A 26,522-nucleotide genomic window follows, 5' to 3' on the forward strand; every position below is an offset into this window, starting at 1 on the left:
GTGACTGAATTTCTAACTCCCTTGAGCGACAGCTACATTGAAGGTTTACAGGTATGTTTTCTGGCAATTTCCATCGCTTCAAGTTTGCTTACGTTGTCAGCACATCATGAACACTTTAAGCAGAAAGCTGATTCTGGATGATTCCTGATGCTTAATTTGTGACCAGGTCAGCTTTCGCTCAGTGACTTTCAATCGATAGTTTTACATCTGAGGTAATCCATCTTTGACGCTGTTTCCACTTCTACTTATGTCATTATCTAGGCGTGGACCATCGCTTTTCTCTTATGTTTGTCAGCTGTTGCCCATGCAGCTGTCTCGTAGTTGAAGCTCCATTCATCCCATACCTCTGTTTGTGTTACAAACAATATTTTATTTCTGAATGCACCAACTTGTACTGAACAGACGCGCTGCTTGACACACCGACCTATTTCCGGTCGAAACAGATGCACTGATCAGGAGTATTTCCGGATCATAAGGAGTCTTGCATTGGCTACTTTGAACTCCTCTATCAACGATTTTACATGCGTCTTGGGATTCCCAGAGCCCTGTGAATCTTGGTGGTAGCCCGATGCAGCGTTGGATGTGCTTATTGATTACTCACCCCAGACAATCTAATGCTGTAGAAGGAACCTCATATAGCATAAGAGGCCACATGAGTCTTGGAGACCGTTTTGGTACATCAAAACCTTGACCTTCTCAAGAAGTGAAGTCTTCTCTATCTGCTTTAATGCCTGGTCAACCTGCTCCTGCATTTCAGCGATCGCTTCCTTTTCTTTCCGGGAAGGCGTCAGATTGGGAAGCCAGTCCCTTGATTGATATGCCCTCTATGTTTTGCATGGCTACTCATTTATTTGTGATAGTGCGCTATGCAATACCGTGTCCGTTTGTAATTATTTTATATATGATCGAAGTCATTGGGTTTGAATCTCATTCTTGCAAATGAAAATGTGTTTTCAGCGATGACAGGTTGTGAATGTGAGTCTGTGTAGTTATGGTTATGTCATCACTAAAGTCTATTACATTCGAATACAAGTCGCCATCTTTGGACAGCTTGTATCTTCCTCTGCGGTTCATGCACATGAAGAAGATGATGTTTATCAAGTATATATATCATGTGATGATTAATCTATCGTCTCTGACACACTGGTTGTGAAGTCCTTGGTACGGAACGTACTTAGAAGGTTGCTGTAATAGCTTTAAACCACATTCTTCACAATTCTGTGTAGATGATGGTCGGTAAGAGCACATGGTATATCATGATGTGATGTATTAACCTCCTAAGCATTGACAAAGTCAAACAAGTACTGTGAGTTCCTTAATTCCAATATGGGCCTCCCTGATGAGCTCGGATATGAGCTTCATACATCCAGAGAATCGTTCAACGCACGCTTACATCAATGATGTGTTGATTTAGCTATTAAAGATTTCATAACTCCATATTCGGTTTACTATTACATAGAAAAGACTTGGCCATTATATTCATCAATAATAAGGTCCTAAATGACTGAACGAAATTTGCATTTTCTGCTTTTGGGTTGTGCAAACTTCGGATCTCTGTTTGATATTTTGCATGGATTCTTTCCTGCACGCAAAGCATTTAGTAACCTTAGGTAGTTTTTGTAAACTTTGTATTGGGCTCAACTAGGCCCAAGAGCCGATCCCGCCTTTGCCTTCCTTACAACCTCCATCACAAGTAGGTTCTTTCTTGTCAAACAAGTAATATGGCGGCGGCGCTTTGGGTTTCAGCATGCAGTAATTACCGTAATCACCCAGATTTTCATTAACCAATAATTTAGATCAAACAACCATACAATCGAACAGAAAAATGAGAACATTTTAACTTATGAAGTCAAAGCCAAACAGTGTTTCTTAACCTTTAATCGAATTATTCAAAAGGGATAATCAAACAATGCTAATATGTCAGCGCCCATCGTCACGAATAACTAAAGTGTGCAACGTCCAAATATTTCTTAAGATGTCATCTGCCGTGGACGCGAAACTTTCAGAAGAAAATGAAGAAAAACTAACGAAAAGGGCGAGGAAAAGGGTATCAGAACTTTACGTCATAGTTTTCATGATTTTAAAGATACATCTGTGAGTAAGAGTTCGCCCAACGACACGGGCTCAGCCTCAAGTCATTTTCAACCTGTGTCATTAGCACATAGGAACATAAGTATGACTAGTTCTGGCTACCATAACTTTAAATGTCGCTTTTTATGATTTTGACTGGCGCGACTTTATAGTTATGGACCAACCCCAGTAGGAAAGTCAACCAGAAAATCCCGAAAAGTTGACAGTTAACAAAGACCGGTCCAAAACAGCTTTTAAATGCAGTTATTGGCCCAAATCAACCACTTGATCGGAAAGATTGACATTTTTCACATTTAACTGATATATTCTTTCACAAAATACTATCTTAAACATTTAAAATTTATCTATTTTGCTCTTACATATCGAGAAAAACAGCGATGTGACAGACTTTCTTGAAATGCGAATCTTCCGAGATTTCACGGTCATATGACGGTATTTCTATTTTTAGTAACATACCTTGTGCTCAAGTGTTTTCAAATTCAGAATGACATTTCCCTGTATATTAGATTATTCTGGCTTGTTTTGTTAACAAATTGTAGCGTAAATACAAACTCAAAGTAAATATTATTTAAAACTACCTGATTCACACTGAAATCAGTTTTATAATCCACCAGACATATGTTGTTAATCACAAATGAAAGTAATGTTTACAATTTCAGCATAAAATGTCAAGGTCGATCCGAAAGTATCCAAATGAAAACTCGTCACATGACAAAGTGACAATGGCGTCAAAATTGTGAATTTCAGACTGATGAGAGTTATTTTCATCTATTGTAAGATGCATTTGAAACATTTGAACCTTAAAATATTCCTCGATGCAGTAATTTATATTCATTCACCAATATATGTAGAAATGTATCCAAGAAAATGAGAATTCTTTGATTTATAGCGTGACATAAATATGTTACGACTCTGGTTGACTTTCGATACGGGGTTGGCTTCAGCGTACAGGTATGTCAATATAAACTGTACGCTGAAGTTTCTTTAGCTAAAGTATGACCTGCTAAAGCTAGGCGCGCACTGAAATACTCCCCTATTCAACTTTCAAACCAGGGGCATTCCATATGGGTACTCTTTAAGATATTTACAGTGTGTTTTTTTTTCATTCAAAATCGGTTCCGGTAATTCCCAATGGAAAAAAGTATATATTTTTCCCAAATGGGAGCTAAAAATTCCCAATGGAAGGTTATCAACAAAAAATTTGTTAAGATCACAATATTTTGTTCATCTCCCATTCAATTAAGTTCAATCTTGGTAAATATAATACTGAATACACTTGTATGCTCAATTTTGAAGCATTTTTTTAGCAAAACAGCAACTACACTAATTCCCAATTTAAGTCAAAATGCCGCAAATTTTCCCAATCAAAAGGAACTGGGCCCCATTCCCAAAATGATAAAAAAAACACTGTAAAATAAATTATTTTTTATCTGCATTGATCCTCAATTAATCGCCAAAGCACAAGATGTTGTGTCTAAAGCCCTATCTCAATTAAAATTCTTCAGTGACTTCATTCCAGTTACATCAGAAAAGAAGTAAAATAATCTCTTAATCAATTCTAACAATGCAACAACAAACACTTTACCTTCAAAGAATTATTTAAATCTCTTGAAGTCCATGTCAAATTTGTTTATTTGTCCACTGTTTAGCCACACAAGAGATGCAAGTGCCATATTTGTTTGGGTGACCTGATTCAGGTGACAACACACCAAAGCCAGATAACTCCATTGCAATAGGCAATACACATTAACTTGGGAGAAATGGTGGATAAGAGTAAGCACGCCCGGTAAATCAACTTATGAATCCCCAATAGGGATAGGCTTAAAATCATAAGTTGTACTTCTGGGGATACATAAATTGACAGGAAAACTGCCAAAATGGAGCCTCAAGAGGTGAGTCGTTTTGATTGTTCACATATATTTTGTACTTTGATACCTTTTCTCCCAAAAAGCTCAATGCTATTCGACCGCACACACATTATTTATGGTAAATTTGTACTGAATATAGATTATTCTTTTGAATCTGTCCCGAAATCGCTTTCTTAGTGGTGACCTAGATAGACAATGTGGTTAGCATTTCGCATTTTGATCGAAATTCTTACTCGTAACAGTCGGACATTGTATCCATTTTGTTTTATTTTGAACATTTCATATTGCCAGCAACATCAGAATCTTCTCCTTTCTCGCAAATCGTTTTGGAACGGCCACAATTCACCAAAATCTAATAGGGATGCATAAGTGGTATTGGGAAACATAAGTTGTATTCGTAGTCAACATATCTTTTGCTCGTGTGAATTACTTTGGGGGTCGAGTTCAGAAAGAAATTACGGTTATTAGCTCTACTAGTATATTCTGATACTATCAGTGATGGTTACACCATCATTATTACAGCTGAAATTATTAGTTGATGGTTTGATATGTCATTCAAAATTTGTTCGTTAAAATCAATGACAATAAAATTATAAAGAGCTGGAGAACCAGTCAGCGCTCTGTGGTCTTACGATTTTCAAAAGTTACTTCCCTTGTAAGTAAAGTTGCCTCTTCAAGCGAATGTTTAATGATACCAGACCTATACACATTTTATCCGAAATGTCTGAGGCCCGATGTCTTTCGCATGGGTTGGTAAATTTTTCCACTAATCCTAGTTTGGATGTGGTATCTGCCTATCGATAGGGGGTTGCTGGTTTCATGTCCACACGTGGAGAGTTCTCGTGATCTCTTTCGTAGACACCAAGTAATGCTTCTTCTCAGGAAACAGACTTGAGAATGTCTCAATAAGTCTTAGGCTGTCAATGCAAAGTAGCTAACATAAATAGGTTTAAACAAAGGTATCTCAAGTTGTAGAGCTTCAGCTGGTGGCCCAAAGTACCCAGTCTAAATACCAGGTCTTTCTATTGTAAACTCAGTAAGCGTTATCAATTGATTGGGGGTATTGTGTAGAACTTTCAATAATTGATCATAATAAGTACAAACGGTTAAATTAATTTTTGTTTTGTAACTGTGCTTTCAGAAAATAGAAAGCAAGAGAAAACGTAAAGCCTGTGAACATAGCGAGAAGGTGTTTTCGAAGGCATACATCTTGCGCCACATCAAAAGATGCCATAAGATGGAGGAAAAAAATGACCGATACTCATGCTCTGTTTGTGGTCAAGAATTCAAAGAAAGGTGGATTTGATCAAGGCATGAGTAGAGTATGCACTTCCATGCAAAGCCTTTTAAATGTAGAGACTGCAGTAAAACTTAAACATGAATACCAACTGCACATTTATATGAGGAAGAATCATGGAAAAGGATACCTCCTTTGAATGTGACAAATGTCAGAAAAGGTTTCAAATAAAGTGCAATTTCCAAATTCATCAGAAGGCTTGCAACAACTAGAACAACAGAAGAGTAATGTGTGAAATTTGTATCAAAATGTTCAAAAATGAATCGTCGCTTCGCACACATGTGGCAGTAATTCACAGGGCCAAAACCTACAAATGTGAAGTTCGTGATACAGCCTTCAAAACCATTTCACAAGACACTTCAAAACAAAAAGCCATCAAAGACATCTATGAAGTTGTAAAATTCAAAATTCGTTCCAAAATTGCTGTTAATCCAAATTTCTTGTTATTAAAACTGTTTTATGTTTCATTATTTTTGTCAATGAAGATAGGTTGTTGCCATTTCTAACATGTAATTGAAATTATAAGCATGTTTACTTCTTATTTAAAAAGTCATCTTTGTCCAGGTATGTCTATAATGTGTTCTGTTTTCTTAATTCTAAAAAAGATTATAACTTGTTTTTCAAATAAAATGTTTATTGATTGTTATTGATTAAGATTAGTGCAATTGCAGCTTTAAAGATGTTTTCCATAAAATAAATGGGCTTACATTTTTTTGTTGGTACCAGTGTACCGGTATTTGAATTTTTTTTCACAAGGGTAACCCTATGTTGAAAACTATGTGTTTTTTTGTATAAAACACTTCAAAAGTATATGTACACGTGTCTTTTTATTACAGGAATATCAGTTTACATTACCTTTCACACATTTTAGTTTAATTGATTGTTTAATTGAAAACAATTAATATTTTTGATAAATGTATGTAAATCTATAACTTTCAACAGCACACAAGTGTATCCTTTAACAAAATATCATCATAAGCAAAGTGAAGAAAAATGGAAATGCATTTTACCTTGGTTTTTCAATTTCTTTAATGTTAAAACTGTTACATTTGAGTGGTACAAATGTTCCTATGTGATATGTAATTTGATGTTTTAAACAGTACATTCCAATACACAAGTCAATTTATGAACTTATTTTACTTTATTATAACAGAAATATGTCATGTAAATGCATATATCAAGTTATTGAATGTTGTATTAGATTTCTACTATCATCTATGTAAAGGGTTTACACAGATGTTTTGCCAGAAATAACTGATTTTTTATGGAATATGTGCGAATATTTATGAAGATTCTCGTCCTAAATTTCCTATGCCAGAATCCATTGAAAAAGTTTTTTTAATCATCAAGATTTACCCTATGAATAGTTGACATTTTAGAAGGATGAATATCATACCATTCAAGTTGGAAGTTTCCTTGTCATTAGCATGTTTACATTTTATTAAGTGACCACAATGTGTACAAAAGTTATAATTTAATAACACTCAAAAAGAGTTTAACTAGTTCATGTACACATGTATGTTCGTATCACTTTAGTCTTAAATATTGCGGTTTTTTATGCATTTCACCTTTTGTGACCAACCTTTTGCCATGTGTAAACACTCTTTAACTCATATATCCTAAACCAGTGGACCATTTTAATGCGCCTGCACAGGAATGATCCTTTTGTGGATCCATACACATGTTATCTAAGTAGTTCTGGTCGTCCACTGCTAAAGCAGATAACTAGAGCAAAAACTGCTTTGTAAAAACAGGTTTTTTTTCAAATGACATCTCCAAAACACCAAAGTTTTTATGGATTTGTTGAGTGATATGAGGGCCATCATGGCCCTGTGTTTTTTTGTGTTCATCTTTGTATTGATTGTACATTAAGTTTTTTGTGTGATTAATCTTGTGATAATTGTATTGCTCAGGCAGAGCTTCTGTGTGATAATTACTGTGCATTAAGTATTTGTTTTGTGATAAATCTTGTGATAATTATATTGCTCAGGCAGAGCTTCTGTGTGATAAATACTGTTAATTAAGTATTTGTTTTGTGATAAACCTAGGGATAATTATATTGCTCAGTCAGAGCTTCTGTGTGATAATTACCTTGTTTAAGGAGAGTATTTATGTGATTATATTGCTCAGGATTGTAACTTGTTAATGCATAATAGAAGGCAATACAATTAAGGCTGAACCAAGTTATTAAGTTTTACAGGCTCATATTTTTAAACGCAGTTTTTGTTTCTTCAAATATGGTAAAAATGCACTTAACGAATAAACTATCAAATATTTACAATATTTTTCGTTAAAGTAACATTACTACTCAAAATCAACAAAACTTTCGTACAATATTTCATAAAATAAAGCTAAAAAGTTAAAAATCATTATTCCTTATGGCAATTGCCGAAATTTCAACGCCAGATGTGGTCTGGTAAAATAGATGCTTGTAGATACAAAATGCTTATTTTTAGCTCATCTATTTTTTGAAAAAAAAATATGAGCTATTGTCATCACCTTGGCGTCGGCGTTGGCGTTGGCGTCCGGTTAAGTTTTGCGTTTAGGTCCACTTTTCTCAAAAAGTATCAATGCTATTGCATTCAAACTTGGCACACTTACTTACTATCATGAGGGGACTGGGCAGGCAAAGTTAGATAACTCTGGCGTGCATTTTAACAGAATTATGTGCCCTTTTTATACTTAGAAAATTGAAAATTTTGGTTAAGTTTTGCGTTTAGGTTCACTTTTCTCAGTGAGTATCAATGCTATTGCATTCAAACTTGTTACACTTACTTACTATCATGAGGGGACTGGGCAGGCAAAGTTAGATAACTCTGGCATGCATTTTGACAGAATTATGTGCCCTTTTTATACTTAGAAAATTGAAAATTTTGGTTAAGTTTTGTGTTTAGGTCCATTTTATTCCTTAAGCATCAAAGCTATTGCTTTCATACTTGCAATACTTACTAACTTTCATAAGGGGACTGTGCAGGCAAAGTAATGTAACTCTGACTGGCATTTTGACAGAATTATGTGCCCTTTTTATACTTAAAAAATTGAAAATTTGATTAAGTTTTGTGTTTAGGTCCACTTTATTCCTACAGTATCAAAGCTATTGCTTTCATACTTGCAACACTTATTAACTATCATAAGGGGACCGTGCAGGCAAAGTTATGTAACTCTGACTGGCATTTGGACGGAATTATGGGCCCTTTATACTTAGAAAATTGAAAATTTGGTTAAGATTTATGTTTTGGTCCACTTTACCCCTAAAGTATCATAGATATTGCTTTCATACTTGGAACACTCAAAAATTATCATAAGGGTACAGTAAAAGGACAAGTTGCATAACTCTGGTTGTCATTGTTACGGAATTATGGCCCTTTTTTGACTTAGTAACTTTTAATATATGGTTAAATTTTGTGTTTCGATCCACTTTACTTCTTAAGTATCAAGGCTATTGCTTTCAAACTTCAAATACTTTCATGCTATCATGAGGTTACTGTACCTGGCAAGTTGAATTTTACCTTGACCTTTCAATGACCTTGACTCTCAAGGTCAAATTATTAAATTTTGCTAAAATTGCCATAACTTCTTTATTTATGATTAGATTTGATTGATACTTCGACGAAACTACTCTTACCTGACATACCACAATAGACTCCACCCAAACCGTCCCCCGTGCCCTCCCCCCCACCTCCCCCCTCCCCCCCCCCTATTTTTTTTTTTTTTTTTTTAAGATCATCTCACAAATTACCACCACACCCTCACACTATACCCCCCCCCCAATTTTTTTTTTAAACGGTTATGTTTGAAATACCGTCCAACCATCGCACCCAAAAATCCCCCCCCCCCCATCGCCCTTCCCCCCACCCCCCACCCCCCCACCCCCCCCCCCCCCCCCACCCCCGCCCCCGATTTTTTTTTTTTTTTTTTTCGCTTTTTTGGAAGATAATGTAATAAATGTCCACAACCCCACACTATACACCCCTCTTCACTCCACCCCTCCCTCCTTTGTGATTGAAAATGAGAGTCCCTTCACCTTTAAAAAGAAAATAGATGAGCGGTCTGCACCCGCAAGGCGGTGCTCTTGTTATTATGGTTTTAACATGGTACCATTTTAGTGTTCGTGTGTCGTATGAATAGATATATTTGCTGGAAATAAGCATGGAATTTATTGTGTCCAGAAATAAATAAAAACGAGCAAGCTGCATTTTGTATCTACAAAAATCTATGTAATCATACCACATCTAGTGTTGAAATTGTGGCTATTGCTATTAGGAACACTGATTGTTTAGGTTTTAATTTTATTCCTCGAAATACTTTACAAAATTTTCATTGATTTTGAGCGTTATAGAGACTTTAAGTGTTGAATTGATTATGACATTGACATAAAGTGAAATTTAAATCTAAAAAAAAGGATTAAAAAAAATATTAATGTACCAAATGTGGCCATAAGAGTCATATGTGGCAGAGCCTATTAAGTCAAGAAATGCTTTGTTTGTTCAGCCTTACTACTGTTGTTTCTTTTAAGATACATTTTACGTTTTGCTGTTTCTGTTAGTTTTATATATTAAAAATACAAATAAATGACTCTTGCTGTTTTGTATTTTCTGAAATCAACTGAGACACATTTTACGGAGTTGACTGACCGATGTAAGCTTCAAACATGTTTGTTTGAAGTAACATGCGACAAATAGCAAATTACATAACTTACTGCAGTATCTATTTTTTCAAATAAAAAGAAATTGCATAACATATTACAATGTGATTTTAACATTTCAAATGGCACATGTGAAGTCAAAAAATGAAAATAATGCATGTTCATGTACTGCAGTAAAAATGACACAAGCTTTAACTACAAATCAAAGTTTAAATTGCCTTTTATGATGAAGAAACAATACATTGGCCTCCGTTTTGACAGGGGAAGGTGGTCCGAATACACCAAAACCACCACCACCCATGATACTGACTTCAAACACTTAGAAAATTCTCTCTCTTAAATTTGCATTTTAAAGGACTAACAAAAGGAAAAAAAGAATCACCAAAATAACAATTAATTCAATATCATTACAATTTTAGCATGGATAATGTAATGTGACTTATGAAGGCTACCCATACAGATATTGTGTCAGTCAATTCAATGCAAAAACTTTCAAGACTTAGAGAAAAATATGTTCAGAATCACAAGTAGCACCTTATAATAAATTTTGTAAAAACAAGAAATGTTTGTGAAACATGTATGTCCCCCACCCCCAATAAAATGTCATTATATCCATACATCTGTAGAACATGAAAATATTAAGTTTAGAATGTGACCTTGGCCTTGTCGCTTACTAGTTATAGACATCAACCTTACCAAGGTTGAAATAAAAGTGTCAAAAGGTACTTTAATTATCACTCATACACGATTTTCATATTATAGTAATATATTAAAATGCTACCCTGTGACCTTGACCTGTGGATTATTAACACACAAATAGAAACAAGTCTTATATATATATATACATGTATATATAGTGAACAGTGCTCCAGCTAGGATTTAAAAAGGACAGGGGGGCCTTTTTGTCAAAAGGGCACTTTGACCTGCAGTATTTTGTCAAAAGGGCAATTTCCAGCGCGCGGGCTTTTCTGGAATGCTTCCTGTTGCATGTTAATTTATATGTTATTAATAATTGTTAGAATATATTGTTCCCATTATTATTAAACCATTTAGGTATATTGTCTACAATGAGAAATAAATTAATTACTTGTTATGTAATAAGAGATTTATTAATTATCTTTTTTTTTTTTTAAGGGCAGGGGGGGCCTTAGGAAGGGCAGGCGGAGGTTCGGGGGTGCAGGGCAGGGTGCCCTCAAATTTAGGCCTAGCTGGAGCACTGTAGTGAACTCGATCCCATTTGGAAGTCAACACTTTTGCTTCATTGATTTTGTAAGCGTTACGGGATCTAATGGGCTGATCTCCTTTTAGTGGCTGGTTTAATCCAGAAAATGTTACTGTCTTTTCTTTGGACTGCCTGCCCGGAGCCGTGCGTCTGTATCATAGTAATGATCCCTGAAACAAAGTTCTTAAATTAAGTTCATTTATTGTAAACAGTGTTAGAGCAAGAAAAATACAAGCTGTTCAGGTAACATTGGTGAAAATTGTTGGGTTGATAGGTATGCTATTTATTCTTCGACCAGAGGACAACAGACACACATACCCAAAATAATGACATATCAAACCATCAACTAATAATTTTAGCAGTAATAATGATGGTGTAACCATCACTGAAAGTATCAGAATATACGAGTAGACCTAATAACCATAATTTTCTTCTGAACTCGGCCCCAAAAGTAATTCACACGAGCAAGAGATATGTTGACTACGAATACAACATAGTATCCCAATTCCACTTAGGTATCCCTATTAGATTTTGGTGGATTGTGGCCGTTCCAAAACGATTTGTGACAAAGGAGAAGATTCTGATGTCGCTGGCAATATGAAATGTTCAAAATAAAACAAAATGGATACAATGTCCGACTGTTACGAGTAAGAATTTCGATAAAAATGCGAAATGCTAACCACATTGTCTATCTAGGTCACCACTAGGAAAGCGATTTCGGGACGGATTCAAAAGAATAATCTATATTCAGTACAAATTTACCATAAATAATGTGTGTGCAGTCGAATAGCATTGAGCTTTTTGGAAGAAAAGGTCTCCAAGTAGAGGATATATGTGAAAAATAAAAACGACTCACCTCTTGAGGCTCCATTTAGGCAATTTTTCTGTCAATTTATGTATCCCCGGAAGTACAACTTATGATTTTAAGCGTATCCCTATTGGGGATTCATAAGTTCGTTTACCAGGCGTGGTAAGGCTGGAAACCTAATTTCCAGAAAACTAGTATGTCCCTGTCCTGTCTAAACTTAGTTTTGCAAAAGCAGCAGTTGATTCAAATCTACATAGGCTTTTTCCAGATCAACTTGGTACAAATATGTTGAGTGAGAATAACAATTTTATATAGGAAGAACTGAAGTAAAGAGAATGTATTTACAGTGGTTGCGGTCGCCATGTCGTAGTGGATATGGTGTCTGCCTAGCGATCGGGAGGTCACGGTTTTGATCCCCACTGTGGGAGCGTTCTTTAGATCTCCCCTATCACCCAGGAAACGGACATGCGACAAATAGCAAATTACATAACTTACTGCAGTATCTATTTTTTCAAATAAAAAGAAATTGCATAACATATTACAATGTGATTTTAACATTTCAAATGGCACATGTGAAGTCAAAAAATGAAAATAATGCATGTTCATGTACTGCAGTAAAAATGACACAAGCTTTAACTACAAATCAAAGTTTAAATTGCCTTTTATGATGAAGAAACAATACATTGGCCTCCGTTTTGACAGGGGAAGGTGGTCCGAATACACCAAAACCACCACCACCCATGATACTGACTTCAAACACTTAGAAAATTCTCTCTCTTAAATTTGCATTTTAAAGGACTAACAAAAGGAAAAAAAGAATCACCAAAATAACAATTAATTCAATATCATTACAATTTTAGCATGGATAATGTAATGTGACTTATGAAGGCTACCCATACAGATATTGTGTCAGTCAATTCAATGCAAAAACTTTCAAGACTTAGAGAAAAATATGTTCAGAATCACAAGTAGCACCTTATAATAAATTTTGTAAAAACAAGAAATGTTTGTGAAACATGTATGTCCCCCACCCCCAATAAAATGTCATTATATCCATACATCTGTAGAACATGAAAATATTAAGTTTAGAATGTGACCTTGGCCTTGTCGCTTACTAGTTATAGACATCAACCTTACCAAGGTTGAAATAAAAGTGTCAAAAGGTACTTTAATTATCACTCATACACGATTTTCATATTATAGTAATATATTAAAATGCTACCCTGTGACCTTGACCTGTGGATTATTAACACACAAATAGAAACAAGTCTTATATATATATATACATGTATATATAGTGAACAGTGCTCCAGCTAGGATTTAAAAAGGACAGGGGGGCCTTTTTGTCAAAAGGGCACTTTGACCTGCAGTATTTTGTCAAAAGGGCAATTTCCAGCGCGCGGGCTTTTCTGGAATGCTTCCTGTTGCATGTTAATTTATATGTTATTAATAGTGATCTCAACATTGAGTCCATCGCCAATCCAGCTCTGTAAGTTGAACCTTAGTACATGTTATATTGAAAACACTTTTATTCTGTGATCAAAACAACAACAACACTAATTTCCAAATTTTAGTCAAAATGCCGTAATTTTTCCAAATCCAAAGGGACCCGGTCCCATTCCCAAAATGGTGAAAAAAACACACTGATTAAGAAGCTGGTGAATGAGAAATTCAAAGCTTGATAAGCTATACTCTAGCACAGGCATTATTTTATAATACCAAACCAATCCCTTCAGTAGTTTTTGTAAATAGAACAAATGTTTTCTTAGTAGAAATAAACAACAAAACATTTGTGCAATACAGTTAGATACAGTTATTTGACCTTGGTGAAAACTTCAATTATTTATAGAATGACATTCATTACATGTAATATTTTCATAATTTGTTTGTTTTCAGAAAAGAGGTCAAGACATGTTCGTTAAGAAACACAACCATACACCGGAGGGTTTTGACCATAAACCTGAAACCTCCTACTATTTTGAAGATGGTAACTAATACATGTGACAAATACAATGTATATTGAATGTCTATCAGTGTCAACTTGTAGATATTACGGAAATACTACTGGTAATTAAACATGTTATTAATGCTTATGTTTGTAGAAAAATGCTGTTAAATAAAAAAATATTTCATAGTCTAAGTGATATTTGAATGATATGTAAGAGAATGTTAGGGTTAAACAAATAACTAGCTTAAATGAGCAGCATCCATGTAAATTTTCATACATGATTTACATCTTAGCGGGTTTTAATGTTTTATGTTTACTAAGCCCAAATCTTTGACTCCATAACATTTGTACACAAAAAAACACAATACAACCTTACTTAGCAGAATCTCTTTGAACATGACATTTTTCTATTTGCAGGCCTGCGAAAAGTCTACCCCTACTCGTTTATCTTCAAAACATTTGTTAAAGGGCGCTGGATGGGTAGAAAGTTGGTAGATATCTATCAAGCTGAATACCTGTCTACAAGTTTGGAAGAACATGTTAGTAAAGTCCTTGTTTGAAATTGATGTTCTTGTATATTTATTGAGTTTCAGCTTTGAATAGCGAGTGTAGTCATATTATTCAATATCAAATTAGTCTTTGATGTCTCTTATAGATAAGTAACATTGAGAAAGGCTTGGTCACAGTCAATGGCAAGAAGGTGTCTCCAGATTTTAAGCTTGCCAACAACCAGCTCATAGAAAATAAACTGCACAGGTAGGATTTATAATTTGCATACTTTTTATGCACCCAAAGGAGGGCATATAGTGATCGGACCGTCTGTCTGTCTGTGCCTCTGTCCTTCCGTCACACTTTGCGTTTAGGTTTCGCGTTTAGGTTTTGAAAAATGCTCATAACTTCTATGTCGCTTCAGATAGCAACTTGATACATGTATTTAGCATGTATGTGTATCTCATGGAGCTGCACATTTTGAGTGGTGAAAGGTCAAGGTCATCCTTCAAGGTCAAAGGTCAAATATATGGCTTCAAAGCGATGCAGAAGGGGGCATTAAGTTTCTGACAAACACATCTCTTGTTTCCTATTGTGCCACTAGTTAATGGCTTCAAAATATATGAAAAATATTATGGTTAATTAAAAAAGATTTGCTTTAAATTGGTTTTCACACGGTTTCATTTTTGTTGCAGTAATTAACTTGGTGTTTTAAATTTGTGTGCATACCATCATTAATTATACTGGCCTTTAGTACAAACCTCCAAACAAAAATGTTCAATATCAGTGCTGCAATAGTTTATGTAAAAATCAAGGTTGTGGTTTTTGAATCTTGTAAAATAGAAAACATATTTTGATCCTTCATTTTTTAACCAGGTTTTCCGAAGGAAAAAAAAGGTTATTAGATAGGCGAATGCTGGCGGGCGGGCGGAACAAGCTTGTCCGGGCCATAACTTTGTCGTTCATTAAAATCATTTGGCATATTTGTTCATCATCATTAGACGGTGTGTTGCACGAAAGAATTACATTGATATCTCCAAGGTCAAGATCACACTTTGAGTTCAAAGGTCAAAAATGGCCATAAATGAGCATGTCCGGGCCATAACTATGCCATTCATTGTGGGATTTTAAAATCATTTGGCACATTTGTTCATCATCATTGGAAGGTGTGTCGCGCGAAAGAATTACGTCAATATCTCCAAGGTCAAGGTCGCCACGACTAAAAATAGATTGTGAAACAAGGGGGTAACTTTGAGCAATCAGTAACAATGCACATTTTGAGTTGGTCTCCCTTTATCAGACTTTTTTTTTTACAAATTGAAATCAAGGTCCCCACGAGTTAAAATACATTGAATCTTACACAAGGGGGGTAACAATGCACATTTTGAATTGTCTCCCTGTATCAGACTTTTTTTCAAATTGAAAACCTGGTTTTGTGACAAATTTGTCCCTTGTTAAAATAATAAAATAATTATTTATAAAAAAAAATTGAACCAGCGAGACACAATGAATTTTAGGACTATGTTGTTCTCAATCTAGAATTTTATGGGTATGAACCCATGTCTGTGTTTTTCATGTGTGTATATTAAAGGGACTGTCAACCACGAATAACGAAAAAAGAAAAGTTCTAAAATACCGTATTTTTTTACAATTGTAAGTTTATATTGATTAAAATATCACAACTGGTATATTACATTACTTGAAAAAAGTTCACATTTTCAGTATATTCGAAAATAAAATTTTGCGATGTAAAATCGAAAGTATATCGCCAAAATAGGTGACATAACGATTTACACACTTTAAATAACGCAAGTAGATTGATCATTTTATATATAAAATATATACAATTCACTACGCATGCACAATTTGCATTGCTGGGTTTACCACGTGTCGACGATGATCAATCTACTGGCGTTATTTATAGTTAATTGGTAGTTACCTGGTAGACATACCCAGTAAAATTTATTTTCAAATATACAGAAAATAGGAAAACTTAACAACTTTTTTCAAGTAATGTAATATACCAGTTGTGATATTTTAATTAATATAAACTAATAATTGTAAAAAAATACGATATTTTACAACTAAGCAAGAATTAGTTATTTATTAAATGAATGGTCTCAGCATATTAACAGATTTCAATTGCATTTGCTATGACTTTATGTTTTACTATTCTCATCCTACTGAAAACCAAATAAACAGAATTCAAATGTTTTTACATGTCACCTTGGCTACGCTATTACTTCTTATCTAAATGGCTCAATGCATAATCAGTTATCTGGAAGATCACCAAACAGAGTTATTTCTCCACTATTTCACAGACACGAGGGTGCAGTGTTAGACCTGCCTATCGAGATTGTTGCTGACACCCCAGAGGTCCTGGTTGTCAACAAGCCCCCGTCCATACCGTGTCACCCATGTGGACGCTACCGATACAACTCTCTCACTCACATCCTGGAGCATGAACATGGATACACAAACCTTCGCAGTAAGATATACAGCTACACATATACAGAATTGCCAGTTTTAAATAAGTCACATGGTTTTTGTCTGTCTACTAGCAGGCAGCTTGGCAAGAGATTGAGGGTTCTACCTTTGTGATATTATCAATAGTTCCTGAAAAAGCAATAGGTCTTTTAAAGATTTTAAACTAATTATAATGTAATTAAGATACAAATTACATTCTATGTTTAAACCCTTGGATTTTATCAGTCTGAGAATGATTTGATTTGGGTATATAATGTAGAAAATTGTTAGTAAGCAGTCCTGCCAATTTCTGTTTTTCTTTTTTTTTTAAAGCACACATCTTTATTAGAGAGACCAGACTTGCATATTGTTTATTCTTCCAGACAAAAAATATATGTCATAATGCTATGGTCTGAAGCATATAAAATTGTATTGCAATCATCATGGATCTTTTTGATGAAAAAAGATTTTCCACTGCAATAGGTCCAAAAACATTTGAGACTAGGGCCCCAGTTCAGGCTGCACAGTCTTGGTGACATGTTTTATGATGAGACTTCATTGAAAAAAGTTGAAAGTGGTATCTTGATTTATGAAGTCAGAAAAGGATAATATCTGTCAACACTTACAACAGTTTCAATAAGTTCAGGTTTGCCTCAACATGCCTCATATGTATATCCAAGTCCTGTATCGGCTGGATCGCCTCACATCAGGCTTGCTGATAATGCCCAAGACAACGAAGACCTCGGTGAAGATGGAGTCCCAGCTGGAGCGTAAGCTGTGCCATAAGGAGTACGTCTGCAGAGTGGTTGGCAGGTTCCCAGAGTGAGTGAATGTTTTTATGGCAACCAAATGGTCAAAATGAGACCCAAAGTTTTGCTTTAATGTAGGCATGATCCTTGGCAGGTTCCCACAAAAAGTTGCTATTTCTATGGAAACTGATTGTTTTAAAAAATTAAATAAGGTGTAGTGGTTTAATATGGAGAATTGAGCATGCTGTAATTTTGAACAAGATCTAAAATGATAAATCTCTTTAAATTGCTTGTGATCTATCGGAACACACTCGTAATGCATTTCATAAATTTAAAAATTGTATTTGTATTTGTATAAGTATTTGTTTATTTTGTCCATGCCCAGGTTTCGCAAGCTTAATAATATTGCTTTATTTTTAGATTTAATTCTAAATGCAACAATTCACTAGAATTCATGTATAATGGTTATTGTATGGAACAATTTTAATTTTCGAAGCAACTCTGTTCCAGTGGTGAAGTTGAATGCACAGAGCCTTTGGAAATTCTGTCACGACGTTTGTCCATGCAGGGTGTCATTCCAAACGGCAAAGAAAGCAAAACCACTTTCACTCGCCTTAGCTGCAACGGCACATCCAGCGTTGTAAAATGTACGCAGTGGTCACATGTAAAGATTTCTGTAAAGATCTAGTTTCTTTAGAAAATTAAACAGTTGTTACTTTGGTTAGTTATTGGAAGTAAGAAAACCAATTTTAAAAAAAAAAGAGTAAAATATCTGCAATTTTAAAATACTAATCAAAATAGTATCAATTGTGAAATTATTGAAAATAAGCTGTTTGATTTTTCAGGTCATTCTATGGAAAACACTTTGTTAAGTATACAGTTTTGTGCAAGGCATCAATGTCAAACAACAAAATCCTAAATGCCACAATGTGAATTTAATCTTGTTGAATGCTCAATTAAAATATCAATGCAACAGATGGATTCTCCCTGACGATGTATGGTTTAACTGAAAGCATGGCAACAAAAATTGAGCCAATAACTCTTGAAAGATCAACAGAACAGAACAATAACATTGACCTGACATTGGAGGGGAACGATGTGAAAATATCTGCTTGTCCAGCCCAGGCTGCATTTGGGCCGCGTTCTGTGAAAAAGGGGCTTAATGCATGTGCCTAAAGTGTCATCCCAGATTAGCCTATGCAGTCAGCACAGGCTAATCAGGAATAACACTTTATGCCTTAACTTGATTTTTGCTTAGAAGAGACTTTCTCGAAACAAAAAATATATAAAAAAAGTGGAAAGTGTCTCTCCTGATTAGCTTGTGCAGTCCATACACTGGGACGATGCAGTTAACACCCTTTTCACAGAGCACGGCCTATTTATGTTTTTCAAGTTGGACCATCATCTATATGCTCGTCCTTTTCAGAGCATAAAAAGTAGTAGTTTTTCACCGGTGATACAGTATTCAGTATTGTATTTTGTTTGGCTGTATAACATTTTAGTTGTATTAAAAGTGCATAACATGTGCTAATCACATCTAAATGTATTTGGGTTTGTTTCTTGAAGGTATTCCCCATACTGGGCGGACACACCAGATTCGAGTCCACCTGCAGTATCTAGGTAAATTAAATTCTTAAATTAGTGATTTAAGTTTCTGAGCTTGGTTGTTACTCATTTTGCTCTTCATTATTTTCTAATTAATTTATGATATAGAACTACATTCTGGTAATACATTTATATTTTTAGCTCATCTATTTTTTGAAAAAAAATTATGAGCTATTGTCATCACCTTGGCGTCGGCGTCGGCTTTGGCGTCGGCGTCCGGTTAAGTTTTGCGTTTAGGTCCACTTTTCTCAGAAAGTATCAATGCTATTGCATTCAAACTTGGTACACTTACTAACTATCATGAGGGGACTGGGCAGGCAAAGTTAGATAACTCTGGCGTGCATTTTGACAGAATTATGTGCCCTTTTTATACTTAGAAAATTGAAAATTTTGGTTAAGTTTTGCGTTTAGGTCCTCTTTTCTCAGAAAGTATCAATGCTATGGCATTCAAACTTGGTACACTTACTTACAATCATGAGGGGACTGGGCAGGCAAAGTTAGATAACTCTGGCGTGCATTCTGACAGAATTATGTGCCCTTTTTATAATAGAAAATTGAAAATTTGTTTAAGTTTTGTGTTTAGGTCCACTTTATTCCTACAGTATCAAAGCTATTGCTTTCATACTTGCAACACTTATTAACTATCATAAGGGGACTGTGCAGGCAAAGTAATGTAACTCTGACTGGCATTTTGACAGAATTATGTGCCCTTTTTATACTTAAAAAATTGAAAATTTGGTTAAGTTTTGTGTTTTGGTCCACTTTACCCCTAAAGTATCATAGATATTGCTTTCATACTTGGAACACTCGCAAACTATCATAAGGGTACAGTAAAAGGACAAGTTGCATAACTCTGGTTGTCATTTTTACGGGATTATGGCCCTTTTTTGACTTAGTAACTTTGCATATATGGTTAAATTTTGTGTTTCGATCCACTTCACTTCTTAAGTATCAAGGCTATTGCTTTCAAACTTCAAATACTTTTATGCTATCATGAGGTTACTGTACCTGGCAAGTTGAATTTTACCTTGACCTTTGAATGACCTTGACTCTCAAGGTCAAATTATTAAATTTTGCTAAAATTGCCATAACTTCTTTATTTATGATTAGATTTGATTGATACTTTGAAAAAACTACTCTTACCTGACATACAACAATAGACTCCACCCAAACCATCCCCTGTGCCCTCCCCCCCCCCCCCCCCCCCCCCCCACCCCCCCCCCCTCCTATTTTTTTATTTATTTTTTTTTTTTTAAGATCGTCTCACAAATGACCACCACACCCTCACACTATACCCCCCCCCCACCCCACCCCCCACCCCCCAATTTTTTTTTTGTAACGGTTAAAAAACACAAATATTTATTTTTATTATTTTATGATTGAAATACCGTCCAACCATCGCACCCAAGAATCCCCCACCCCCACCCCCCCCTCCCCCCACCCGAATCCCCCCCCCCCCCCTAAATTTTTTTTTTTTTTTTTTTTAAGATCATCTCACAAATTACCACCACACCCTCACACTTGACCCTCCCCCCCACCCCACCGCCGCAATTGTTTTTGTTTTTTGAAACGGTTAAAAAACACAAATATTTATTTTTATTATTTTATGTTTTAAATACCGTCCAACCATCGCACCCAAAAATCCCCCCTACACTCCCCACCCCATCCCCCCCACCACCCCCCCCCCCAATTTTTTTTTTTTTCTGTTTTTTTTTCGCATTTTTGGAATATAATGTAATAAATTCCACACCCCCACACTATACACCCCTCTTCACTCCGCCCCTCCCTCCTTTGTGATTGAAAATGAGAGTCCCTTCACCTTTAAAAAGAAAATAGATGAGCGGTCTGCACCCGCAAGGCGGTGCTCTTGTTTATCTTGCTTTTACTTATGAAGCACCTTAATTGATTTCAATGTTTAATTAACTTAATGATTTCTTTAAAAAAAAATATGCCCCAGAAGGAGTGCATATAGTGATCGGACCGTCTGTCTGTCTTTCTGTCACACTGTGTATGTAGGTTTTGCATTTCGGTTGCGAAAAATGCTCATAACTTCTATGTTGCTTCAGATAGCAGCTTGATGTTTGGCATGCATGTGTATCTCATGGAGCTGCACATTTTGAGTGATGAAAGGTCAAAGTCATCCTTCAAGGTCAAAGGTCAAATATGTGGCTTCAAAGCGGCGCAAAAGGGGGCATTGTGTTTCTGACAAACACATCTCTTTTTTGCAGATATTCTCAACTCTAGAAACATTGTTTGAAATTTTTATGTTATTAAGCTACCGTAAAAACCCAGTCATAAGTTCAGATTTTATTTCCTGAAAAAAAATGATTTAAAAATTACAGTCTCAACTTATGAAGTGGTTTGTTGAAAAAAAGAGAAGAAATTATAGGTAGATCGATTCCGGTGGCATGGCGGTATTGGTTGTAGAAGTTGGTGTTGTAGAGAAATCATAATGATTTACAACGTCGTCTTTTAATTGACGCCAATTAATGTAATCCCCTTAAAATATTGCAATAGTTTTTTTTTAATGATTTCAAATGTGATAACAAATTACTAGTTTTTCACATCTGATTTAAATTAGTAGCAGTTGACGTTTATCAGGTTTCTATTTCATACAATTGAGGAAGATAAAATTTACATAATTTTATTTCTTGAACACATTCCCAGAGCTCTTGTCAATTCTAAACCTCACCAAATAGGGCTGCAATAAGTTAGTTTTCAGACCGGTTGACCCATCACATTCTTAAATCTCAGAAGTTGTAAAATGACAGCTTGTTTATATCATCTGCAGGGTACCCCATTTTGAACGACCCCCTTTATAACAACACAGCATTTGGACCCAGCAAAGGAAAGGGAGGAGTGATGGAAAATAGTTTGGAAGAGGTATGGGTTTTTTTTAAGAACAAACCAAAATATATAACATCATCTTTATATAATTGTTAGCTGTATGGTTAGTTTTAGACTGGTTTTACGTGTTTTAATGTAATTTATATTTCAGTTAATGATTCCTGTGTATTCTGTCTTTTGACAAACAATTATTATATTATATGAATCACATATGGTAATAGATCAAAAGATATTTTTTGACATTTCTGTTTTTGAGATTAATACAACAGTTATGCACAATTTTAATAAAATGTTGATAACATATTTTAAAATAGGTTTTGGAAGAGTTTTTTTAAGGAAATTGTAAAATATGTCTGCCAGATAATTCATTTTTATGCCCCCCCTTCAAAGAAGAGGGGGTATATTGTTTTGCACGTCGGTCGATCTGTCCACCAGGTGGTTTCCGGATGATAACTCAAGAACGCTTAGGCCTAGGATCATGAAACTTCATTGATCATGACTGGCAGATGACCCCTATTGATTTTCAGGTCACTAGGTCAAAGGTCAAGGTCACAGTGACTGGAAATAGTAAAATGGTTTCCGGATGATAACTTAAGAATGCTTAGGCCTAGGATCATGAAACTTCATAGGTACATTGATCATGACTGGCAGATGACCCCTATTGATTTTCAGGTCACTAGGTCAAAGGTCAAGGTCACAGTGACTTGAAACAGTAAAATGGTTTCCGGATGATAACTCAAGAATGCTTACGCCTCGGATCATGAAACTTCATAGGTACATTGATCATGACTGGCAGATGACCCCTATTGATTTTCAGGTCACTAGGTCAAATGTCAAGGTCACAGTGACTCGAAACAGTAAAATGGTTTCCGGATGATAACTCAAGAACGCTTACGCATAGGATTATGAAACTTCATAGGAACATTGATCATGACTGGCAGATGACCCCTATTGATTTTCAGGTCACTAGGTCAAAGGTCAAGGTCACAGTGACTAGAAATAGTAAAATGGTTTCCGGATGATAACTCAAGAATGCTTAGGCCTAGGATCATGAAACTTCATAGGTACATTGATCACCACTGGCAGATGACCCCTATTGATTTTCAGGTCACTAGGTCAAAGGTCAAGGTCACAGTGACAAAAACCGTATTCACACAATGGCTGCCACTACAACTGACAGCCCATATGGGAGGCATGCATGTTTTACAAACAGCCCTTGTTGACAAACTATTATCTTCTGATTTGTCAGATGGAGAAGATAACCATGGAAACCAGTAACATTGGTGCCTGGAAGAAGGGAGACAACCCTTATTACATCTCCCGATTTGGAGAGGACGGGCTAAAACCTGCACCTTCTAACTTGTTACCAGCAGAGGGGCCATTGTCATCATCTTCATCATTGGTGAAAGAACCATCGGAAAATCAGAATGGTGCTTGCAAGGTTGGAAACATAGAAACCAGTCAGAAATGTAATAGTACAGCTAGTGAAGAAGCAAGTAATGAAATGAAAATGAAAGAGGACGTAGCTGATTCATTTGATGACATTAATTTTGAAAGATCACCAAAGCTAAATGAAAATAGGACTGAGAAATGTAGCACTGATGAGGATAAAACAGATGAATGCTGCAGAGATCAAACTGAACCAAATCTTGAGCAGGGTATGAGTATTGTTGATAATGTGGCCGAAACTGATTGTGTAACATTGGAGAGCGAGTCGAAAAAACTAAAACGTGATCAAAGCATCTCTGCAGACACAATTGGTGAAGAGGCTGATACAAATAAACAGTTGTGTGAAAAAGTAAAAGTCAGTAAAGAGAAACCTACATTTGATCCGAGGAAGTTGACTGTAGACCGCAATTGCAAAGCATGCAGGCACGTATATCATGACCCCACGCCGGATCAGCTGATAATCTACCTGCATGCAGTCAAATACACGGTAGGTTAGAATTCATGCATTTCATCTTTTGATTTTGGTTCTTGATGGTCTATAGAGCTCTAGCAAAATGGATGTCATTGTTCACCCAGGGTTTCATGACATTTAAACCATGTTTTTTAATAGTATTCCTAATTTTACTGTGTGTGGATTTTATCTGCTTGATCTACAGTTTGTTGAACTTCTAGAAATGAAAACAAAATAATAATTGAAAACCTTGTTATTAAAGTATTTTGAGACATAAATACATGTTATTTGTCTTTGCATGATATTCATTTTAAGTTTTAACATTTTCTGAGGATGACTGTTAAACAATTGACTGTTAAACAAATCTGGGTTCATAGCAGCAGCTTTTGATTTGCATTGATGTTTTAAATTTAACATTATAGAGTCCTATGTAAATGCTTCTATACCAATTTTAAATCAAAATTTGGACTCTTGTCCATCTTGAGATACTCTTGGATTTACTCCCAAGGATATGTGCCTTGCTCTTGAAAAGCCGGGTTTAATGCATGTGCGTAAAGTGTTGTCGCAGATAAGCCTGTGCAGTCGGTGCAAGCTAATCAGGGACCACCCTATCTACCTAAACTGGATTGTCTCTAAGAAGAGATTTCTGCTAAACAAAAAGGGAACAGTGTTGTCTCTGATTAAACTGTGAAGACTGCGCATGTATTAAGCCCTGTTTTCCCAGAGCCTAGCTCATTTGTCATTACCATTGCAGGGCCCAGACTGGGAATACAGCACAAGTCTACCATACTGGGCAAAAGAGGACTTTGTTGACACTGATACTCAAATACGCTGGCCAAACTGACAAGTACAAGACACAAGATGATACAACTTCCATTTTCATGATCATACAACGTCCATTTTCATGATCCAAAGAATTTAAAAAAATCATTTTGGTGTTGGATATGTCAGAGAAAACTATTATAATGTATCTACTTGTGTCTAAATGGAAAAAAATCTTAATGGAAACCTGTGGAAAATATCTGAAAATTATAAAAATAATTGAAAGTTTATTTTGTATTTAAATGTTTTATTCTGGTCTACAATCAATAGTTGGCTCATACGGTATCATCTGTAATAATATAATAGCTGTTGAATAGAAAATACTATATAAAAATGTGTTTGAATATAACTTAATATGATTTCCGCAGAATATTTTTGTAACAATTAATCCTGGAATTGTATGGCACATTCTAGCTGGCATTTGAATTCGTGTATCAGAATAAAAGTGTTAAAGAAATTCTTTAATGATTTCCTTTTTTTAATTGACCTGTGCACAACATGTTCATGGTGAGCTTTTGTGATCACCTTTTTTCCGTTGTGCGGCATCAACATTTTCCTTGTTAACTATCTAGAGGCCACATATATTGTCCAATCTTCATGAAACTTCCTAAGAACGTGTGTCCCAATAATATCATTTGGACAAGTTCGAAAACGGTTCCGGTTGGTTGAAAAACATGGTCATCAAGGGCAGGGGCAGTTTTCCTAATATGGCTATAGTTAAACCTTTTTAACACTCTAGAAGCCACATACATGTTTATTGTCCAATCTTCATGTAACTTAGTTAAAACATTTGTTCAAATGATATCTTGTATGAGTTTGAAAATGATTCTGGTTTGTTGAAAACATGGCCACCAGGAGGCGGGGCATTTTTCCATATATGGCTAGAGTAAAACCTTTTTAACACTATAGAAGTCACAGCATTTGTCAAATCTTCATAAAATTGTTTAGAACATGTGTTCCAGTGATATATTAGAGGAGTTCGAAAATAAGTCTGGTTGGTTGTAAAACATGGCAACAAGGGGGTGGGGCAGTTTTCCTTATATGGCTATGGTAAAGCCTTGTTAACACTCTAGGAGTCACATTTATTGTCCAATCTTCATCAAACTTAGTCAGAACATTTGTTAAAATGATATCTTGTCTAAGTTATAGAATGGCCGCGTTTCGTTGCAAAATATGGCTTCTAGGGGGAGCGGCAGTTTTCCTTGTATGGCTATATTAAAACCATGTTAACACTCTAGAAGTCACATTTAAAGTCCAATCTTCATGCAACCTGGGTAGAATATTTTTCCTAATAATATCTCAGTTCCAAAATGGGTACATTTGTTGAATCACATGTCCACCAGGCGGCGCGGCAGTTTTCCTTATATAGCTATAGTGAAATTTTGTTAACACTCTAGTAGTCACATTAATATTCCAATCTACATGAAACTTAGTAAGAACATTTGTTCTTATGATAGCTCAGCTCAGTATGAAAATGGTTGCGTTCCGTTGATAAAAATGGCTGCCAGGGAGGGGGTTTGGCAGTTTTCCTTATATGGCTAAAGTAAAACCTTGTTAACTCTCTAGAAGTAATATTTATAGTCCAATATTCATGAAAGTCTTTCAGAACATTATTTTGTTCTTATGATATTTCGGCTGAGTTCTGAAATTGTTCCGGTTTGTTGAAAAACATCGACCCCCAGGGGGCGGGGCAGTTTTCCTTGTATGGCTCCAGTTAAACCTTGTTAACACTAGTTATATTTGTAGTCAAATCTTCATGAAACTT

General features: G+C 35.5%; 1 protein-coding gene across 1 annotated transcript; it reads left to right on the forward strand.

Moving 5' to 3' along the window:
* The first annotated feature begins 1,880 nt into the window (after positions 1–1,880).
* Positions 1,881–25,217, forward strand: LOC127845275 (pseudouridylate synthase RPUSD2-like). The gene is made up of 11 exons (XM_052376105.1): positions 1,881–2,047; positions 13,828–13,918; positions 14,297–14,418; positions 14,535–14,635; positions 16,690–16,856; positions 17,515–17,656; positions 18,094–18,230; positions 19,150–19,203; positions 21,980–22,071; positions 23,285–23,971; positions 24,690–25,217. Exons 1-11 carry the CDS (start codon positions 1,910–1,912, stop codon positions 24,777–24,779), a joined length of 1,821 nt encoding a protein of 606 aa, XP_052232065.1. The 5' UTR covers positions 1,881–1,909; the 3' UTR covers positions 24,780–25,217.
* Positions 25,218–26,522: the final 1,305 nt, after the last annotated feature.

This window comes from Dreissena polymorpha, chromosome 9 (genome assembly GCF_020536995.1).
Source record: "Dreissena polymorpha isolate Duluth1 chromosome 9, UMN_Dpol_1.0, whole genome shotgun sequence".
NCBI classification, from domain to species: domain Eukaryota; kingdom Metazoa; phylum Mollusca; class Bivalvia; order Myida; family Dreissenidae; genus Dreissena; species Dreissena polymorpha.